The sequence below is a fragment of the Pipistrellus kuhlii genome, unplaced genomic scaffold, assembly GCF_014108245.1.
Source record: "Pipistrellus kuhlii isolate mPipKuh1 unplaced genomic scaffold, mPipKuh1.p scaffold_m20_p_62, whole genome shotgun sequence".
In the NCBI taxonomy this organism is placed as follows: Eukaryota; Metazoa; Chordata; class Mammalia; order Chiroptera; family Vespertilionidae; genus Pipistrellus; species Pipistrellus kuhlii.
Window position 1 is genome coordinate 285,001 of NW_023425565.1, and position 18,123 is coordinate 303,123.

Genomic DNA, 18,123 nt, shown 5'->3' on the forward strand with positions numbered 1-18,123 from the left:
AGCCAACCGGACAAAGTGCCAGCTTCTCAGGGAAACGCCCTCCTGCGTCCCCCTGGAGAGGGTTTCAGTCCCCGGTGTGAGGACTGCTGCGCCGGGCTCGCTCCTGGGGTCCTGGTGGCTGGTCCCTCGGGAACCCTCTCAGGAAGGATGTACCACATGCACCACACACCCGGGAGGGTACTTCCTGAGGCCCGGGCCAAAGCCAGTCCTGGGCAGAGACCCAGCCACCGGCCTGTTTTCAGGGACGGGAGTGACCTGGCACTGAGAACAGCCACCTGCAAAGCCAGCACCCTCGTCCACTGTGGAGCCACCCATCTTGGAAGGCCCTCCCACCCCCTTTTCCCAACCAGGAGGCCCCTCTCCCAACCTCCTGGCCTAGCCTCCTGGCCTTCTCACAGTCCGCAGGCAGTGTCCCCCCAGGAGGTGTCCGGACACCGGGACCCCCATCCAGCAGTGAGGCGACAGCTGCGAGGGCTGGGACAGAGGGCCCTGCCGCATCTAGCTTTCCTGCCCAGCAACGCCCCTCATGGAAACTCAGTCTAACCCTGGCACCCTGCTGCCTGCCTGTCCCCTAGTACCCGGGCCCACCCCAGAGCCTTTCCAGCGGGACTGAGCTCAAGGTCCGGAGACAAGGAGGTTGACAGCCCCTCCCCCCAACACAGGCCACATTCAGGGGAGTTGTGTAACCAGGGGCACAGCTGATTTCACTTATTGGGATCAACGGGAGCCTGGGCTTTCCTGTCTCCTTCGTGGCATCTGGACTTTTCCTGGGCCCCCAGGTTGGTGGTCACCAGTGGAAGAGCGGCTAAGGCTGCCGCGGGCGGAAGTGCAGCACTCAGTGGCCGGGGCCCAGGAGGTGCCACAGCGGGGCAGGTCCAGCAGGTACTACAATAACTGCACTGCCCCCTTCGTTCAGGGCACAGGGTCCTGGCAGAAACAAGGAAACCTCCGAGCACCGCTGCCCGAAGCCGCCCACCAGGACAGCCGTCCGCTGGGCCGTAGGCTCCAAGTACCCTCTAGGCACCTCCGGGAGGACCCGGACCCAGAAGACAGGAGGAGGAGCCTGCTAACAGAGGGTTCCGTGGGAGCCGGGGGCAGCTTGCCCAAGAGGTTGGATGGTGGGTAAATGAGCAACTGGGAAGATCTGCGTTCCTGCTGGCCACCCGCCCACGGCCACTCCCACCGGCCAGCCACCGACTCGCGAACACTCCCGGGGCCCGTGCTGTGAGGCCGAGCTAAGCCGAGCCGCGCAGTGCTCGGCGGCGGAGAGAAGCTGGGTCAGCCTCAGGACGTGGGTCTTGTTTGGGGAACATCTCGTAGGAGCCCCCGGTCCACCAAGGACAAGGCATCTTTGTAGGGAAGTGGGAGGCGGGGGGCACAAACTTCCAGCTACAAGACAAGGAAGGTCTGAGGACCTGACGGACAGCACGAGGACTAGAGTTCACAACATTGTATTACATACAGGCAACTGCCAGACTGCCGAGAGGGCAGGAGCTCAGCGTCCCCACAAGGAAAAGGGTGAGCATGAGCTGATGAGCGACACGGGGGCCTCCTTCCATGGCGCACAAAGTGCACTTCACACACATTGCAACTGCATCTGCAACTGCACTTCAGGAACGCTGCAGAGACAAAACTCAATCCTGCCAACTGTGTGGGAAGAAGAAAACAACGGGGCCTCTTTGGACACACACTGTATGGTGCAGCCAGCCATGTGCACACGCGTGTACGGCAGCGTGTCCGGTGCTGCCCCTGGCCCGCTCAGACAGGGCGTGTGCACAGACAGTGTTCCCAGGGCATTCCGGATGGGCACTGTCACACTAAGAATGTGCTCAGAAAGTATTTCTGTGACACGAAACCCTAAATTTCTCAAGGGTCACCTTATACGTCCAGAATTCTTTACTGTGGTCCCCAAAGTAGATCCAATTGGAGTGGCTCCCATATGTTGGCCTTAGCTTGCCCCACTCTCTCCCTTCAGGTGGAGCATCTGATCTGAATGTCTGAGTAATCAATCGTTCGGGATCTAGAAGCCATGGCTTGAAGGCCCTGCAGGAGGACTCCCATCACAGTGTTTGACAGCTCAGACTGGAACTAGCCACCCAGGGCCGTGCCGCAGCCTCTCTGGGAAAGCTGGTGTCCGCTCGGCTCTCCCCAAGGACCCCACTGGGGTCAGATCCCCCTCGACCTTGCAAACCACACATTCTGTGGCAAGAGGCCCCACAGGTTCTCCCCTCGTGAGGAGAGCAGTAACTGCGAGTTCAACAGCCAGTCTGCAGCAGGGAAAGTCAGGACACAGAAGCCCGTGGTGCCCCCCAAAGCTGGCTGAGCACCTGGGGCCCCACACAGGACGCGATGCTTGCTCAGGAGCGCGCCTGGTGGCAGACAGTTCCGCTGCTCTGGGACATGGCTGTGGGGCTTCGGCGGCTCCTCTTAGTGCGGTGGTGGCTCCATCCCAGCCCGTCAGCCTGAGACACCCACCCCTGGGGTGACCCCAAAGGAGGGGAGGGGGCGCTGACAGGACAGGGCCATAGGGGCTTAAAACTGTACCTGCACAGGGACCCTCGGGGTGGCTCTGGCCATGGGTGCTGAGGGGCCCCTTCTCCGCGGGCAGGCTGCAGGCCAGGCTAACGTGCATTACTGGGGGTCACATCAGAAGGGGGTGCCAGAAGGGCAGACACCCCACCCCAGCCTTTAGACCTCCCTGCCCTGGTGAGTGAGTGGGCGCCGCTCAGCCAGTCTGTAAATCCACAGGCCCCAAGCCTGCGCGATGGGAGGCGGGGCGGGGTGGCCTCCGTACTCTGACAACATTACCTTTTATTGTAAACGTAATCTTATGCTCCTGAGAAACGAGATGGAAAGCACAGAAAGTACAAAAGCAGTAGGAAAAGAAAGGCTCTTAGCCCTTTTAATACGCTGGCTTCTTTCCGTCCGGAACTTCTTCTGTCTCAACTGGTTAACACCAGCTATCATGCTACATAAATAATGCTGAACCTTGCCTTTTCCCCATTCAATTCATAACAAACATTTTCACTTATCACTAAAACCCAGCTGTGAACATCACTGTTGGTCACTGCATAATTCTCTATTGTGTGAATAATCATAACTTACTCACTCATCCCCTCACCTGTATCATCTAAGAGTCCAGAATCCTTGATATAGTAAATGGTTAAATGTCTCTATGTTTTTACACCTGTTCCACAGGTTTTTTTTTGTGTGTGTGTGTTTTGTTTTTGTTTTTTAACAGATATTCCAGATAGAGACACTGTTGCTTTACACCAGAAGCAGGTTTCGGAGCATCCATCCCAGCAGCTGCGTACAGAGGTACAGCGAACGCCTGTGTGGAAGCTCTGGGAATGACATCCTTCCCTCTGGAATAAAAATCCCAGAGGACTCACAAAATCACTGTGAAGACAAATTTGACTCAAGAGCAGTCCGAGGTCATATAAACAGAAATTCTGACTCTAGATCAATGGAGATGAGGCTCTGCCCACGGGCTCCACCACACCCTGAGAGAGGAAGGTGGGGGCTGTCCACGGAGGGTGGAGAAGGAGGGAAGGAGGAGGAGGAAGAGCACCTGGGGAAGGAGGGGCGGTGCTCTCCAAGGTCCTGTCCCGCCGGAGCATCCCATGATCTGCCCAGAAGGACAAGAAAAGCAAAGACTGGGATATGGAAACCGGGCGACTCTGCTGAGCCCTGCCCTAGACACTGAGCTGCAGGGGGTGGGACCTGGAGCAGGAGCAGCAGGTGGCCCCCTGGGGCGAGCGCCTCCAGATGGGTCCCCAACCCCCAGGGCTCCCGGGGCCATGAGGCCAAGGCACAAGCTGGGCCTCTGGGGACACCTGACCAGCAGTCAGCACCAGCCACGGAGCACCGTGCCCCACCCCCATACCGGGACCCACTGGCTCCCAGAGCCGACGGGGGGCAAGGCGAGGCCACACAGACCTCAGGCGCCGGGAGCACAGGGCCCTCTATCCACTGAGGGATACGCACCACAGACACCGGAGAGTGCAGCACGATGCCTCCCCCATAAGCTCCTCCCTGAAGACGGGACACTTCCAGAAGGGCCTGGAAGGATTCCCTTGCCAAGCAGTGAGTAAGAGGGCAGAGTGCCAAGTGTCGCTGGCTGACTTCACCGGAGCCTGCTCCTTCACCAGCTGGCAGTGTGTGCCCGTCACGCTGACAGGCCTGTGCCAGAAGTGTCTGCGCCTCCCTAACAGCAGACATGCAGGTACATCCTCCTGCATCCACTGGACAGAGGCTCCAGCACAGGGCTGTCTGCTCAGGGATCCTGGGGGTTTAAGACCTGATTCCTGGAATCCCGGCGTGTCAGGAGTGCGGTGTGAGCCTGGAGACACCTGGCCAGCTCGGCGGCCCCTTAGGTCCACGTGACCAGCACGAGGGAGGCTGATGGGCTGGCTCCGGCCCATGGTTTCACTGGGGGAGCATGCCCTGGGCCTCTGAGAGCTGGCCAGGTCCCATGGAAAACACAAACAGGCCAGCAGGGGAGGCCCCAGCAGGGTGACCGTGCAGCCTGCACTCGGACAGGCCTCAGGCCTCCACCTTTCTCCAGACCCACGAGTCCGGCTGGCCACAGCCCTCCCTGCAGATGGGCAGCCAGGCCACACACCGAGGGGCCAGTCCTCCTGAAGGGATCTCCCTCCGGGTCTGCCAAGAGCACGGGCCGAGAGAGCACACTGGTGAGCAGCCTCCGCTTCCTGTTTGCTCCCGGGCCGTCCCCCTTGCACATCCTCTCCCACGGAGCACCTGGAGGGCAGAGGCCGCAGTGGACGGCGGGACACGTGTTCCAGACCAGCGGGCGGAGCTTCCACCCCTGCCGGCAGAGCCCCAGCCTCGGTGTCCAGAGAGTCGGGCTGAGAAACCCCCATCTAAATGCGTATTAGTTCCCCTGATGCGCCTGGTTTGGGGCCAGTTTCAACCATTAAAGTCATTTCTGAAACTGAACCGAAACGTGCCTGCCTCCTCCAAGCTCTAAGCCAGCACCAGGCTCCTTCAGGCCGGAGGCCGGGCAGCTGCCGAGGAGCAGCAGGAGCAGAGCCTCACGTGCTCTCTGGTCCCACCAGTGCCCACCTCTGTTCCCGAGAAACACGGCTCCGAAAGAGGAAAGGAACCCACGGCCCTGGCGAGCTGGACAAGGGCGACTCCATGTGGGCCTGGTGCTTGGGGTCGGGCACGGGAGAGCGGCTTCACAGCTGCCTGCTCCAGGGTCTCTCCTTACCTCCCTCTGGGGGTAAGGACTTCTGGACTGAACCCTCTCGGTCACTGCCAGCACCGCCTGCAGGGCTCAGGGAGAGCACAGGGAGTTGGGGCCGGGGGGCTGTGGGAGTCGGGGGTTAGGGGGGAGGCACAAAGCACACACTGGGCAGATCTGGGCTGAGGACAGAGGCCTTTCTCACCGTCCTGAGGCAGAAGCCCAGTAAAAGGTTCTCAGAGCCCTAGTCCTGCACCCAGTCACAGCTCAAAGGAGGGGGAGATGTGGCTCAGCCCTGGACACGTGATCGCACCCCGCCCCGCACCCCGCCTCGCACCCCGCCCCGCACCCCGCCTCGCACACACACCTCCACGTCTGGGGCCAAAACCGAAACACAAAGGCCCGATCCCGGCACAGAAGGCAGGTGGCAGGGATCCTGGCGGGCAGGGCCCAGGGCCAGGAGCAGGCCAGGGCCGGCTGCACAAAACGGGATCAGGGATCACCATGACGACATGGCCCTGGAACCGCGAGGCCAAGAGCAGGTGATACGGCCACCCTCCAGCAGCAGGGCGGCGCTCAGGGCAAGAGACACATGGCTGACTCTGCCCCCCCCCCGGGGGCAGGCAAGGTGGAGTGCCAGGCGTTCTACTGGTCTCCAGACCCCCCGCCCCCAGGGCCTCCTAGCTGCTCTCGGGTCTCTCTCCATCCTGCCCTTCATACAGGGCACAGCACGCGGAGATGACTTGTAAACTGCAGACCGCCGCACCCCGTCTGGATGCAGCACTGAGGGTAAAACGGGAACTCCCGCTCCTGGCCGACAGCCCGGGCTCCCCCCGCGGCTGCCCTGCACTGAGCCACCTGTGACCACCGCCCTGCTGCCCCCGCCGTGGGGTGCCCGGCACTGCCTGCGGGGCCGCCATGGCCTGTGCTCCCCAGTGGTGCCGGGACCCAGCGTCTTCCTCAGAGCCCTGAACCCTTCGGTGCTACGCCGGACAGACCGCCTCACCTGGCAGGCGAGACGCCAACCTCATGACTCCCACTGCAGCCTACGTGCAACGCCCTGGCCTTCCGAGACGGGGTTCCCAGCCACGACGGACTCGAATGTGAACACAGTCTGCAAGCACAACAGGAGCCGCACAAAACCGTCACGGCTGCCCCCTACGGCTGAGGCGGGCGGGAGGTTCCCCAGGTCTGAGCAAAGCCCCAGGGACCACTGATCAGCGGGTGAGCAGGCCGCTGCCGGCCCTCCCCCAGAGAGAGTCTCCGCCCCTGAGGCAGGTCCGGCCCTGGGAGCTGAGGAGGAGAGAGGAGGCGGTGACAGGTAGCCGGGCCTGCGCTGGGTGCGAAGGAGCGGCAGGCAGCGCCCTCCTCTTTCTGAGCTGCCGCTCCAGAGGCAGGCAGAGGCTCCTGGAGCTGTGCCACAGGCGGGGAAAGAGGCTCCACCAGCACCAACGGCAACTAACCTCCCAGCTCCAGAAACGCACGCACAGGCAGTTTAGGGAGAAGCCACCTCCTGCCCCGCATGCACCCTGTGTTGCTCTTAGAGCACAAAGGTATTCCGGATGGAGAAACAGCTGCCTTGAAGCAGAAGCAGGTTTCGGAGCAGCCATCCCAGCAGCCGCACACAGACGGACGGCGGATGCCTGTGGAAGCTCTGGGAATCCGGCCTCTCCCCACGGGGGCGGGAAGCTCTTCGGAAGCCCCGCCTGCCCCGCTCCCCCCAGCCTTGCTCACTTGGAGGCAGACTGAATCCGCCTGCGGTTTCTACAATGTGTCAGGATGCCACGTGTCAGGCTGCACCAGGACCCAGGCCTCAGTCTCTCCTGCAGGAACATGGGGCCTGAATCCCCAAACCGGTGTCATCTCTCCAGCAAAGGCAGGTCAACCAGGAGATGTGCTCCTGTCCCGCCGGGACACACTCAGGCCTACTTTCTCACTGCCCTTCCTGCTCAGCCCAGCTGCTTGGAGATTTGCACCCCCACTCTGCCTTAATGGGGTTCCCAAGGGTAAAGCAAACAAGGGGCAAATCTGCAAAGTTACAAGATCGTCAAGTAGCAGAGTTCACATTGCCAGGCGATGGGCCACTCGGACGCAGCTCTGGATTGCTGGCTGCAGGGGTGGACGCGTGTCAGGGACCCGAGCTGAGTCTGGCTGCCCAGGGGTCAGCACTGATGGGGCTCAGACCTCTCCGAGGCCCCTCCATACATTCACATTGCCCTCTACCTGGCACCATGAGACATGCACCCTACTGCACTCTGCACCTCTATTTGAAGCAGAAAATGGCACCCCAACTGAGGAAGCCAGCCTGGGGTGCATGCATAAGGCCAGAGGCTGCCCAAAGGGAACAGCTGACCATCATGCAGTTAGGGTCCCCCAGGACCAGCCTGCCCTCTGGGGTCCCTGGCACCCCCTATCACTCTCAGCAATGACGAGGCCCTGGTGGGAAGCTCTGGGATAGACACACCACTGCCATCCCAGCCTCTCACGTTGTCCTGTAAACCTCCACAAGCTGACCTCTCCAGCCTCAGACTGCTGGTTCTCCCAATCTGAACCCACCCCCACCTAGCTCTCAGAGGCCCTGTCAGCACACCCAGCAGTGGTCCCTGATCTGCCGCGTCAGGTGAAGGAGACGGAGACCTACATATAATACATGGAGTGCCCACATGTGGAGGGAAAATGCCTCACTGGGATGAGACAGAGGCAAGGCTCACAAACACTATGTTTAAAAAGGAAAGCAGCACTCTTCCCCAGGCGTGCAGACGCGGTCTGATCACAGGGCACCCACAGGCGAGCAGCTAGCACGTGTCTGGTTCTGAAAATTCAGCCACCACAGGTTCAAAGGTGATGTGTTTTAAAAGGGTTAAAATGCCAGCAATAAACAATACCCAAAGGAAATTACAAAAACGATCCCATTTACAATTGCATCCAAAGGAATAAAATACCTAGGAATAAACTTATCCAAGGTATGAAAAATTCATACAGTAAAAACCATAAAACATTGCTGAAAAAAGTCAAAGGCCTAAATCTAAATAAATGGGAAGACATTCTGTGCTCATGGATCAGAAGACATAATATTGTTAACATGTCAATACTACCCCAAATGCTCTACACTGGACTCTTCAATGCAATCGCTGTCAAAATTCAATAGTCCTAGCTGCAGAAATTGAGAGGCCAATCCTCAACTTCACAGGGAATTGCAAGAAGCGCTGAAAAGCCAAAGCAATATTTTTTAAAAAGAACAAAGTTGGAGGTCTCCCAATTCCTGATTTCAAAACTTACAAAGCTATAGTAATGAAAACAGTGTGATACTAACATAAGTAGAGGCATATAGGCCAATGGAATGGAACAGAGTCCAGAGCTCATGCATGTGGTCAAACAAGGCCACCGCGGTTTTTACTGTGCGAGTCTTTCATAGGAAAGATAATTCTTTTCAACAAATGGTGCTGGGACAACTGGGTATCCACATGCAAATAAATGAAGTTGAATCCCTACCTCAAATCACATACAAAAATTAACTGAGTCGAAACCGGTTTGGCTCAGTGGATAGAGCGTTGGCCTGCGGACTGAAAGGTCCCAGGTTCGATTCCGGTCAGGGGCATGTACGTTGGTTGCGGGCACATCCCCGGTAGGGGGTGTGCAAGAGGCAGCTGGTCGGTGTTTCTCTCTCACTGACGTTTCTAGCTCTCTAGCTCTCTCCCTTCCTCTCTGTAAAAAATCAATAAAAATATATTTTTTAAAAATTAACTGAAAATAATTTAAAAACAAACAAACAAAATAAAAAAAACAATTCAACATAAGACCTAAAACTATAAAACTCTTAGAAAAAAAGGAAAGGGGTAAGTCTTCATGACGTTGGGTTTGACAATGGATTCTTAGATATAACATCAAAAGGATAAACAGATCCAAGATAGTGGCTTAGGTAAACACACCTAAACTGCTACTGTGCACAACAATTTCAAAACTACAACTAACAGACAAAATGTCTAGCACCCAGAACCACGGGAAGGCTGGCTGAGTGGAAGCTCTACAACTACACTGAAAGAGAAAGGAGCATTCAGGGCACAAGCGCTGAAAAACTGAGGTACGGGGTGTGCGCACGCGTGCTGCGGGCTGGCAGCAGCTCCTGGCTGGCAGCAGGCGTTGCTTTCTTCAACCCAAAGAGAGACAAGCTCCCCATCTCTTTGAAATCCAGTTTCTGGAAAGAAGGTCGGAAAGTGAGGGTGGCTTGCTTGCAGAGCTGCGCGCAAGAATAATTGTTTGCTGTGCTGGGCCACAAGATGCGGCGACGTGGTCAGAGAGGCAGAGAAGTGGTCAGAGAGGCAGAGATGGCTGACTTGCAGCCATCGCTGTTGGCCAGGCACTAGCCTAGTGATGCCCTGAGACTCCGCCCCGCACAATCTACAAACACACCCAAGCTCTAAGCAGTGGCTTTTGCATAAGAATGGCCTTCTCTATTGCAGTTTAATCTAACAAACTTGCAACCCTGTGCAGACAGCTGCAAAGCCTCCAAGCTCCAAGCAGGGAGGAGAGGACTATGGTTCTCGCTGTAGCTCTTGCTGGATGGTCTCAGACAGTAGCTGAACTGCACCCAATTGGAGATCCAGAAGCCAGTGTACCTAGTGGCCAGTGTGAGACACCAGATTTCAACTCCTCACATCCTAAGTGACACATTCGGGAGGCAGACCCAGTGAGCACCAAAGCCCCACTGAAACAAGGCCTGCACCATAAGCATGTCTCCAGCACAGCAGTTCTTCCATTATACACACAGCGGGTCCTCACAGCCAACTGGCCTGGTGGTCAATCTCTCCCAGTGTACCAAAAGCAATCAAGGCTTAACTACACCAAGACATTGCACTCAGCCTACAGAAGGGTTTACCAAGAGCAACCACCTCGGGTGATTGGGGAAGCTGAGCTACTGGCCCCTATAAGTCACCTATCACACAAAGCCACTCCATCAACACAGGGAGGCAACCAAAATGCGGAGACATGCCAAAACCAGTTTGGCTCAGTGGATAGAACGTCGGTCTGCAGACTCAAGGGTCCTGGGTTCGATTCCAGTCAGGGGCATGTACATTGGCTGCAGGCACATCCCCAGTGGGGGGTGTGCAGGAGGCAGCTGGTGGATGTATCTCTCTCATCGATGTTTCTGTCTATCCCTCTCCCGTCCTCTCTGTGAAAAATCAATAATATATATATATATATATATATATATATATATATATATATATATATATATTTTTTTTTTTTTTTTTTTTTTTTTTTTTTTTAAATGCAGAGACCCAGAAGCATGTCACAAATGGAAGAGATGGAGGAAAAGTAAACTACTGGATGACACAGAGTTACAGAGTTCAGAATCACATTTATAAGGATATTCAAGAATCTTCTAAAAACCACTGAGAAACTTGAAGAATCTTTCAAGGACCTTAATGAGAATACCAAAATAAATAAATAAATAAATAAATAAATAAGAAAAAGGATCAGTCAGAAATTAAGCATACACAGTCTGAAATAAAGAATATACAGAAACTCAACTGTAGATCAACGTACCCCAAGAGTCAACCAAAGATCTGGAATATGAGGAAGCAAAAAAGAATCCAAAAGTGTGAGGATAGCGTAAGGAGCCTCTGGGACAGCTTTAAGCATACCAACATCCGGATTTTGGGGGTGCCAGAAGAAGAGAGAGAACAGGACATTGAAGGCCTATTGAAAAAAATAATGACAGAAAACTTTCCCTACCTGGTTAAAGAAATAGACTTACAAGTCCAGGAAGCGCACAGAACCCCAAACAGGAGGAATCCAAAGAGGACCACACCAAGACACATCATAATTAAAATGCCAAGGGCAAAAGACAAAGAGAGAATCTTACAAGCAGCAAGAGAAAAATAGTTATCAACAAGGGAATACCCATATGACTGCCAGCTGATTTCTCAACAGAAACTATGCAGGCCAGAAGGGAGTGGCAAGAAATATTCAAAGTGATGAACAGCAAGAACCTACAACCAAGATTACTCTACCCAGCAAAGCTATCATTCAGAATTGAAGGACAGATAAAGAGCTTCACAGATAAGAAAAAGCTAAAGGAGTTCATCACCACCAAACCAGGATTACATGAAATGCTGAAGGGTATTCTTTAAGAAGAGGAAGAAGAAGAAAAAGGTAAACGTAAAAATTATGAACAACAAAAAGACATCAAATACATATCTACCAACAAGTGAATCTAAAAATCAAGTGAATAAAAAAATCTAAAGAACAACAACAACAAAGATAAACAGAAGAAAAATTAAAATTAAAAACTTTTTATGCATTAATGAACATTATCACAAAAGTGAAAAAACAACCCACACATGGGAAAATATTTACAAATCAGGTATCTGATAAGACTCTAGTGTCCAGAATATATAAAGAACACTTAAAAATATTCAAAAATAAAAAGACAAATAATCCAATTTACAAACGGGCAAAGTGTTTCAACAGACGTTTCTCCAAAGAAGATACACGGATGGACAGCAAGCCCATGAGTGCATGCTCCACACCATTAGCCACCAGGGAAATCAAACCAAACCACACTGCGGACCCCGTCCCTCCACCAGGACGGCCATAGTGTTAGCCAGGGACACAGCCAGTGCTGTGAGGACGCAGATCACTCCGGCACTGGGAGGGAGCTGGAAAAGGGTGCAGCTGCTGTGGGAAACGGTTTGTTGGTTTCTCAAAAAGGTAAACAGAGAATAACCATATGTCCCAACAATTCCTAAAAGCATTGAAAACAGGTCTTCAAACATCTGTATGCGAATGTTCGTAGCGGCACCATTGACAATAGCCATTGGTGGGAAAAGCCCAAGTGTCCATCAACAGGTGAGTGGATACACAAACTGTGGTCTAGCCACACAATACAGCATTCTTCCACTATTAAAAAAAATGAAGTTTTGATACATGCTACAACATGGACGAACAAGAAAAACACACACACACACACGACACTAAGTAAAAGAAGTCAGACACAAGAGGTTTCGTATTGTATGATTCCATTTATATGAAATGTCCAGAATAGATAAGTCCGTAGGGACACAAATGGCTGTTGTCCAGGTCTGTGGGGAAAGGAGGGAAAGATGTTGTTTGATGGGTTTGGGGTGATAAAAATTTTTGGGCATAGATAGATAGTTGCACAGCATTCTGAATGCATTAAATGCCATAAACTGTGCACTTTAAAATGGATAATTGCATGGTGTGTGAATTTCACCCCATTTTTTTTAAAAAAGATAAAAGCCTGCATTCTCCATTTGCCTGGACAAACACCACAAGGACCTTCAGTTTTTATGTTCTGAGGTCAAAGCCAGCCATTGATTGGAATTTTATGCTTTTTTATGGATGACCCATCACTTTGAGGGGAAGTGAACAGGCACTAAATTCTTATTTCTTCCTCACCCAAGGATATGTTTTTTATTTGTTTTTTTTATTGATTTTAGAGAGAAAAGCATCGATGTGAGATAGAAATATAACATCAATCAGTTGCCTCCCGTAAGAGCCCTGATTGGGAATTGAACCCACAACCTAGGTATGTTCCCGGACTGGGAATCAAACCTGCTTCTTCCTCCACCTGGGCTGTATGAGACAACGCTCCCGCAGCTGAACCCCCGGCCAGGGCCAGACACTGAACTCAACACACAGGGCCAAGCGCCCTTCTGGAGTGCACGGTGCGGGTCACTCACCAGCCAGAGCGCTGAGAGCCACGGCAGCAGCAGCTGGGAACGATGGCGGGCGAGAGGAGAGGTGCAAAGAGGGAGACACAAATCTCAGCGCGAGGCTGGTGGGCACCGAGGCCACCAGACACAGGGGCCCTGTCTTCACCTGGCGCTGGAAGTCACCTTCCTGCTGTCAAGTTGTTTCCATCCACATTGCATTTGTGAAACCAGGGGCACGAAGAGGGATGCCAGTCCCTGGTGACTGTTCAGGCCCTTCACCCAGCCTGGGATTATTCCAGAACAACAATCCCTGCCCCTGCACCCCGGCTGAGGAGTGTCTACTAGCGCCCCCTCTCTGCTGGAAGTGGGAGGACAAGGAGAGCACTGTGGGAACCCATGGAGGATGAAGGTGAACAAACCCTGGGGCCATCAAGGCCAGCCCCGGCGGCACTGTTATCTCATTGGTCACTTAGAAGCCACGTGACCACTCTGCTCTCCCACACCCGGAATCCAGGCGCTAGATTCCTCCAAGTACATTCCATGTGGCACAGTATTTTCCAGCTGACACTCACTCCCAACAGCAAATCCCACGTTCTCTGGGAATAAGACCTCCAAACCTCTGCCCAAATCAGGCCGCCAGCAGCATACCTGGACCCAACTGGATCCACGCAGACGTGGGCTGCAGTGAAAAGACTCACACAGGCACATTTCCAGCCCAATCTTTTCTATGAAAGTACACACTGGCAACCCAATGAGCCCAACTCCAAGTGGCTCCTGAGGAGACTCACTCACCCGCGGAGGGCGGGGGACAGGGCACCTCGGCTCCACCTCTGGGAACTGGCCTCCCCCACCTCCCCCAGAACTTGTTAACGTCACAGAAGAATTCCTCACTTTAAAATGATGATCATCTATACACACGTCAGGCAGGCCACACTCCATCTTCCTGTGGATGCCCTTCCCTGGCATTTAGGAACCTCAGGTTCTAGGGTTTAACTGTCAGATCTAGTCGCCCAGACTGCAGCCCCTGGCGCCCTCCTTCCCCTCCAAGCGCACAGGCCCCGCTGGCCCACTGAGCTGCAGGAGCCCCGTGCGCCGGGGGGCACCGTGAGAGCCAAGGGCCTCTGCGTGTGGCTCTGCCCCAGAACCTGCAGCTGGTGGGTGAGAGCTCACAAAGGCCGCCGCGTCCGGAGGCGATGGCCCGGGGAGAGGGCCCTGGCCAGGAGGGCAGCCGAGCCCCCGCAGAGGAAGAGAAACAGGCATCGGAGGGGATCTACGCCGGAATCTGACCCCTCTCACTACCCGGTACCCCCCCCTCTTCTCACCCAGCTCCTCTCACCTGCACAGTGGCTCTTGTCCTGCCCTGTCACCAACTGACCCCATGGCAGCCAAAGGGACCCAGCCAGGTCCTCAGTCCCCTCCCCCCACCTTTGGTCGGAGCCTCCCACACGGCTGCTGCCTCCTGGCCTCACTGAGGCTGCCCTGCACTGCCTCCCTGTCCCCGCCCGGTGCCCGGTTCCTGCCCCGCGATGCTTCCTCACAATCCGACAGGCTGGCCTGGGACCCGTGTTCTATGTTTGACTCCCATAGAAGAAACCCCACAGAGGCAAGGAATCTACCTTGTTATTCCAGGAACCCCAGACCCAGCAGGCACCCCACAGAGAACATGCGCCCACAGTGTTTACTGAGAAATAAATGGAACTGCTGTCACTGCAGGACTCACACAGCAACTTCAGCTTTCAAACTTCTGAAAGTCCACTTTCCTGCCGGGTCTCCAAACCCTTCCGACTCCGTAGCTCAGGTGACGGCAGAGGCCAGGAAGCTGAAGGGCGTTTGCTGCTCTCACAGGATCAGGCCTATGTCCCGGAGGCAGAGCCTCTTCCCCAGGGTGGTGACAAGTGAGCCATGGGGTCCACTGGACACCTCACTCAGGAAGGCGGAGGGACCCAGAAGCTACCTAGTGCTTGGCCCGGTGGCTTGTGGCACCCCAATTGGGGAGGAAGGTCCCCAAGCCAACGTGGACCCACACGTCCCCACCAGACAGATAAGACGGTGCTCCCCGGTGGCTTCTGCAAAACCCACCGCTCCCTGTCACAGCCAGTCCCAGGGGAGGCCAGGCCGTGCCAGTGGCGGCTGGTGGGCTGACAAGGTGCCCCGACTCAAGAGACCAGCCACTGCCCAGCCCAGCGGGAACATGGGCTCCTGGCTTCCTGCTGACCGGACTTGTCGTCCAACCCAGGCGAGAGGCCTCCCCAGAGAACAGGGGGAGGGGGCTCAGGTGTTGAGGGGATCGTACCCTGGGAACAGGCTCTGCCCCCCCAAAAGAGCTGCCCCACTATGCTCTCGGCTGGCACGCTCCATTAGCATGAATGTGGGTAACCTCAGAATCCCCCTTCCAATCCCCTCAAAATGTGGTAGTCTGGAGAGGGGGGATAGATCACGGCGGGGTGGGGGGCAAGACAGGGCCTGTTACTCTGAAGGGTCTGCTTATGCTCACAGGTGCTGCCTGTGGCAAATGACAAACGCTCCGGAGGGAAAGGAGACAGGAGGAGGGAAAGGAGACAGGAGAGCGAACGGCACTGGGTCCTGGAACGAGAAGCGGACAGGAGGTAGGAGCCTGTCAAATTGACGGCTGGCGCCTGTAGCCTGGAGACAGGCTGCCCAGGGATCCTGCCTCAGTTTCCATGCCGGCAGCACAATCTGGGGAGACGTGAACCTCCATGGAGGGAAGGACGGGGGGAAACTGCACCATTTCGGCAACTCTTCTCTAAGTCTAAAATTCTCTCAAAATAAAAAGTTACAAAGTACTCAAACTTTTAACAAGTGAGCTGAGCTGTTGAATACTAAGTAAACAACAGGACAGATGGTGAGTGGATCTAGAAAGAGCAGCGGGCCACCCAGGAATATTTGGAGGTTGGAAAACACCAATCCTGTCACACACCTTTCTGGCGGGAGGAGCCTGGCCAGGCTGCCAGGTCCCGCGTGTGGGTGGTGGGGAGGGACCTCCTGGGGCCAGTGTTTCACCCTCAGGGCTCCTTTCTGCGAGTGACTCTGAACAGATGTCCAGAAGACATCCCTCTGCAGGGGGAAGGCCCTTCTGAACCCAGGGCCATCCACACAGGTGGACACAAATCTATGGGGTCAAATAATCTCTGCCTGTGAGGTCAAATGAAAGACCTCAGGCGAGAAACTAGAAATGAGGAGACAAGGTCCCCCCAAAAAACAGACCCTTTAAGGTGTCAGGGTGCACCTCCTCCCGGCCTCTGCCCAGGCCACCCCAGCAAATGCCACCAGCCCCTCAGGCCAGCCGCCAGCTCCAATCCCCTATCCAGCTCAGCAAGGTGGACAGGGCCCTGGCCAGACAGACAAAGGTCCTCCCAGGCTCTCACACCGCCCCCAGCCTGGGCACCCCGGGAACTCTGCAGGTCCAGGTGGGGCAGGAAGGGGGAGAAGCCCCTTCACTCTCAGGGAACAGAGGGCCACCTTCTCAGCATCTCTGGAACTGAGGGGATGTGAGCTCAGAGGGCCGCTCTCTCACTTCGTCCAGCTAGGAACTTTGAGGGGATGCCGGCTGGTGGATGTGCACAGCCCCAGGCTCTGCTGCTGGGGCGTGGGGTGGGGAGGGTCCTCGCAGCCCTGGGCGCTGGAAGGCAGGCAGCCTGGGAGGCCAGGAGGGTTGGGGAGATGTACTGGCTTCACCGAGTCCCACCCCCTCCTGGCCAGGTCCCTGTCACAGGGACTGGGCCTGGCGCTGACCAGTCTGAGCAGGTCCTGTCACATCTGGCTGCCAGGCTCCCCACCTGTGAACTGGCAGGACTAGACCCCACAGCCCCGGGGATCGGGGATCCCCCAGGGCACATACCCCTCTCTTGCCCCCAGTCCTGTTCTGGGGGCCTCGGAGGGCACAGGGCCCTGGCCAGCCTCCGGCCGGTGCTGCAGAGGCCCAAACCATGAAAACCTGTTGGAGCAGTTTGGGCAGCAGTGCCACCTCCTCTTCCTCCCCTCCACTTACTTCTGGGTGGGAAGGGACCTCGCTTTGGAAAACTAGGCGCAGGGCCAGGTCACGGCCATGGGCAAGAGATAAGCTTCGCCTCCCCAAACCATCTTCCTCGGAGAGCGTCGTAAGGTTCAAGTCAGACCGGGGTGTCCCCGCCGGGAGCAGAGGAGGGAGAGGGGGGACGTGCCGGCCAGCGAGGAGGCGGCAAAGCCACGGCACCCACCCGCAGACACCCTTCTGTCACCCCCTCCCCGGGGAGGGGCAGGCCGCCGGGCACCGGGGCCCGGGGCCGGGAAGGGGTCCCCCGCGCAGAGGAGGCCGGAGCTCCGGCCGCAGCGCCGGGTGGGCGCGCCGGCCGTCCCCTCCCCGGGCCGCGTCCGCCCGGCCCCGCCGCGTCCGAGCCGCCGCTCGCGCCTCCCCGGGCCGCGCGGGGAAAGTTCCTGCAACTTCGCGGGGGAGGCGGCGCCGGCCTGGACCCCGGAGCGGCCTGCGCCCCGCGGTCAGGCGCCAGGCCCGGCGCCCCAACTCCCCGCGCGGCCCCGGCCCGGCCGCTTTGTGCGCGGCGAGGGGCGCCGCGGCCTGGCCCCCGCCCCGGGCACAAAAGGGCGCGCGGCCGGCGGGCGGGCCTGGGGGCGCTCGGGCCGCGCCGGGCCGGCCGGGCCGCGCGGGGCGCCGCGCTCACCTGCCGTGGAACCAGTCCTTGCAGGCGTCGCACTCGATCATGAAGCGGGTAACGTCGTAGGGCAGCCGGCAGACGCAGTACACCGGCACGGTCGCCATGTTCGCGCCGCCCGCCCGCCCGCCGCCCGCGCTGCTCCGGGTCGGGCCGGGCGGGCCGGGCCGGGCGGGGGCCGGGCGGGCCGGGGCCGAGGCCGGGGCCGGGGACGGGCCGGGGGAGCAGGCAGCCCGCGCGTTCCCGCGGCGCGTCCACACAAAGCGGGGCGCGCGCAGGCCGGGAGCCGCCCGCGGCCGGGCGCAGGGCGCGAGTGTGCGCGGGGCCGGCGTGCGGGACACAAAAGGGATGGACGCGCGGGGGCGGCGGGCGGGCGGGGAGCCGCGGCCCCACCGAAGGGACCCCCGGCCGCCGAGCGGCCTCTACGTCAGCGCCCCGGGTGGCGCCGCCTCCGCCTGCGGCCTGGCCGCCGCTCCGCCGCGGAAGGCGGGCCGGGACCCGCCCGGGAGAAGGTGGGCCTGGGATCGTCCTGGGAAGGTGCTCCCGGACCCCGGTTAGGGGGGAAGGTGGG

At 57.1% G+C, this 18,123-nt stretch overlaps 1 protein-coding gene across 7 annotated transcripts in view; it reads right to left on the bottom strand.

Annotated features, from left to right (window-relative positions):
* Positions 1-17,688, bottom strand: part of PHF2 (PHD finger protein 2) — a 103,714-nt gene extending 86,026 nt beyond the window's left edge. For all 7 annotated transcript variants that reach the window (XR_006740409.1, XM_036420146.1, XM_045575057.1 and 4 more), the window contains exon 1: positions 17,562-17,688. Coding sequence is in view for 6 of the 7 variants with exons in the window: in XM_036420146.1 (XP_036276039.1) it covers positions 17,562-17,659 (98 nt within the window). In the remaining variant the exon portion in view is untranslated. The remainder of the gene's footprint in view (positions 1-17,561) is intronic.
* Between the last annotated feature and the right edge of the window lie 435 nt (positions 17,689-18,123).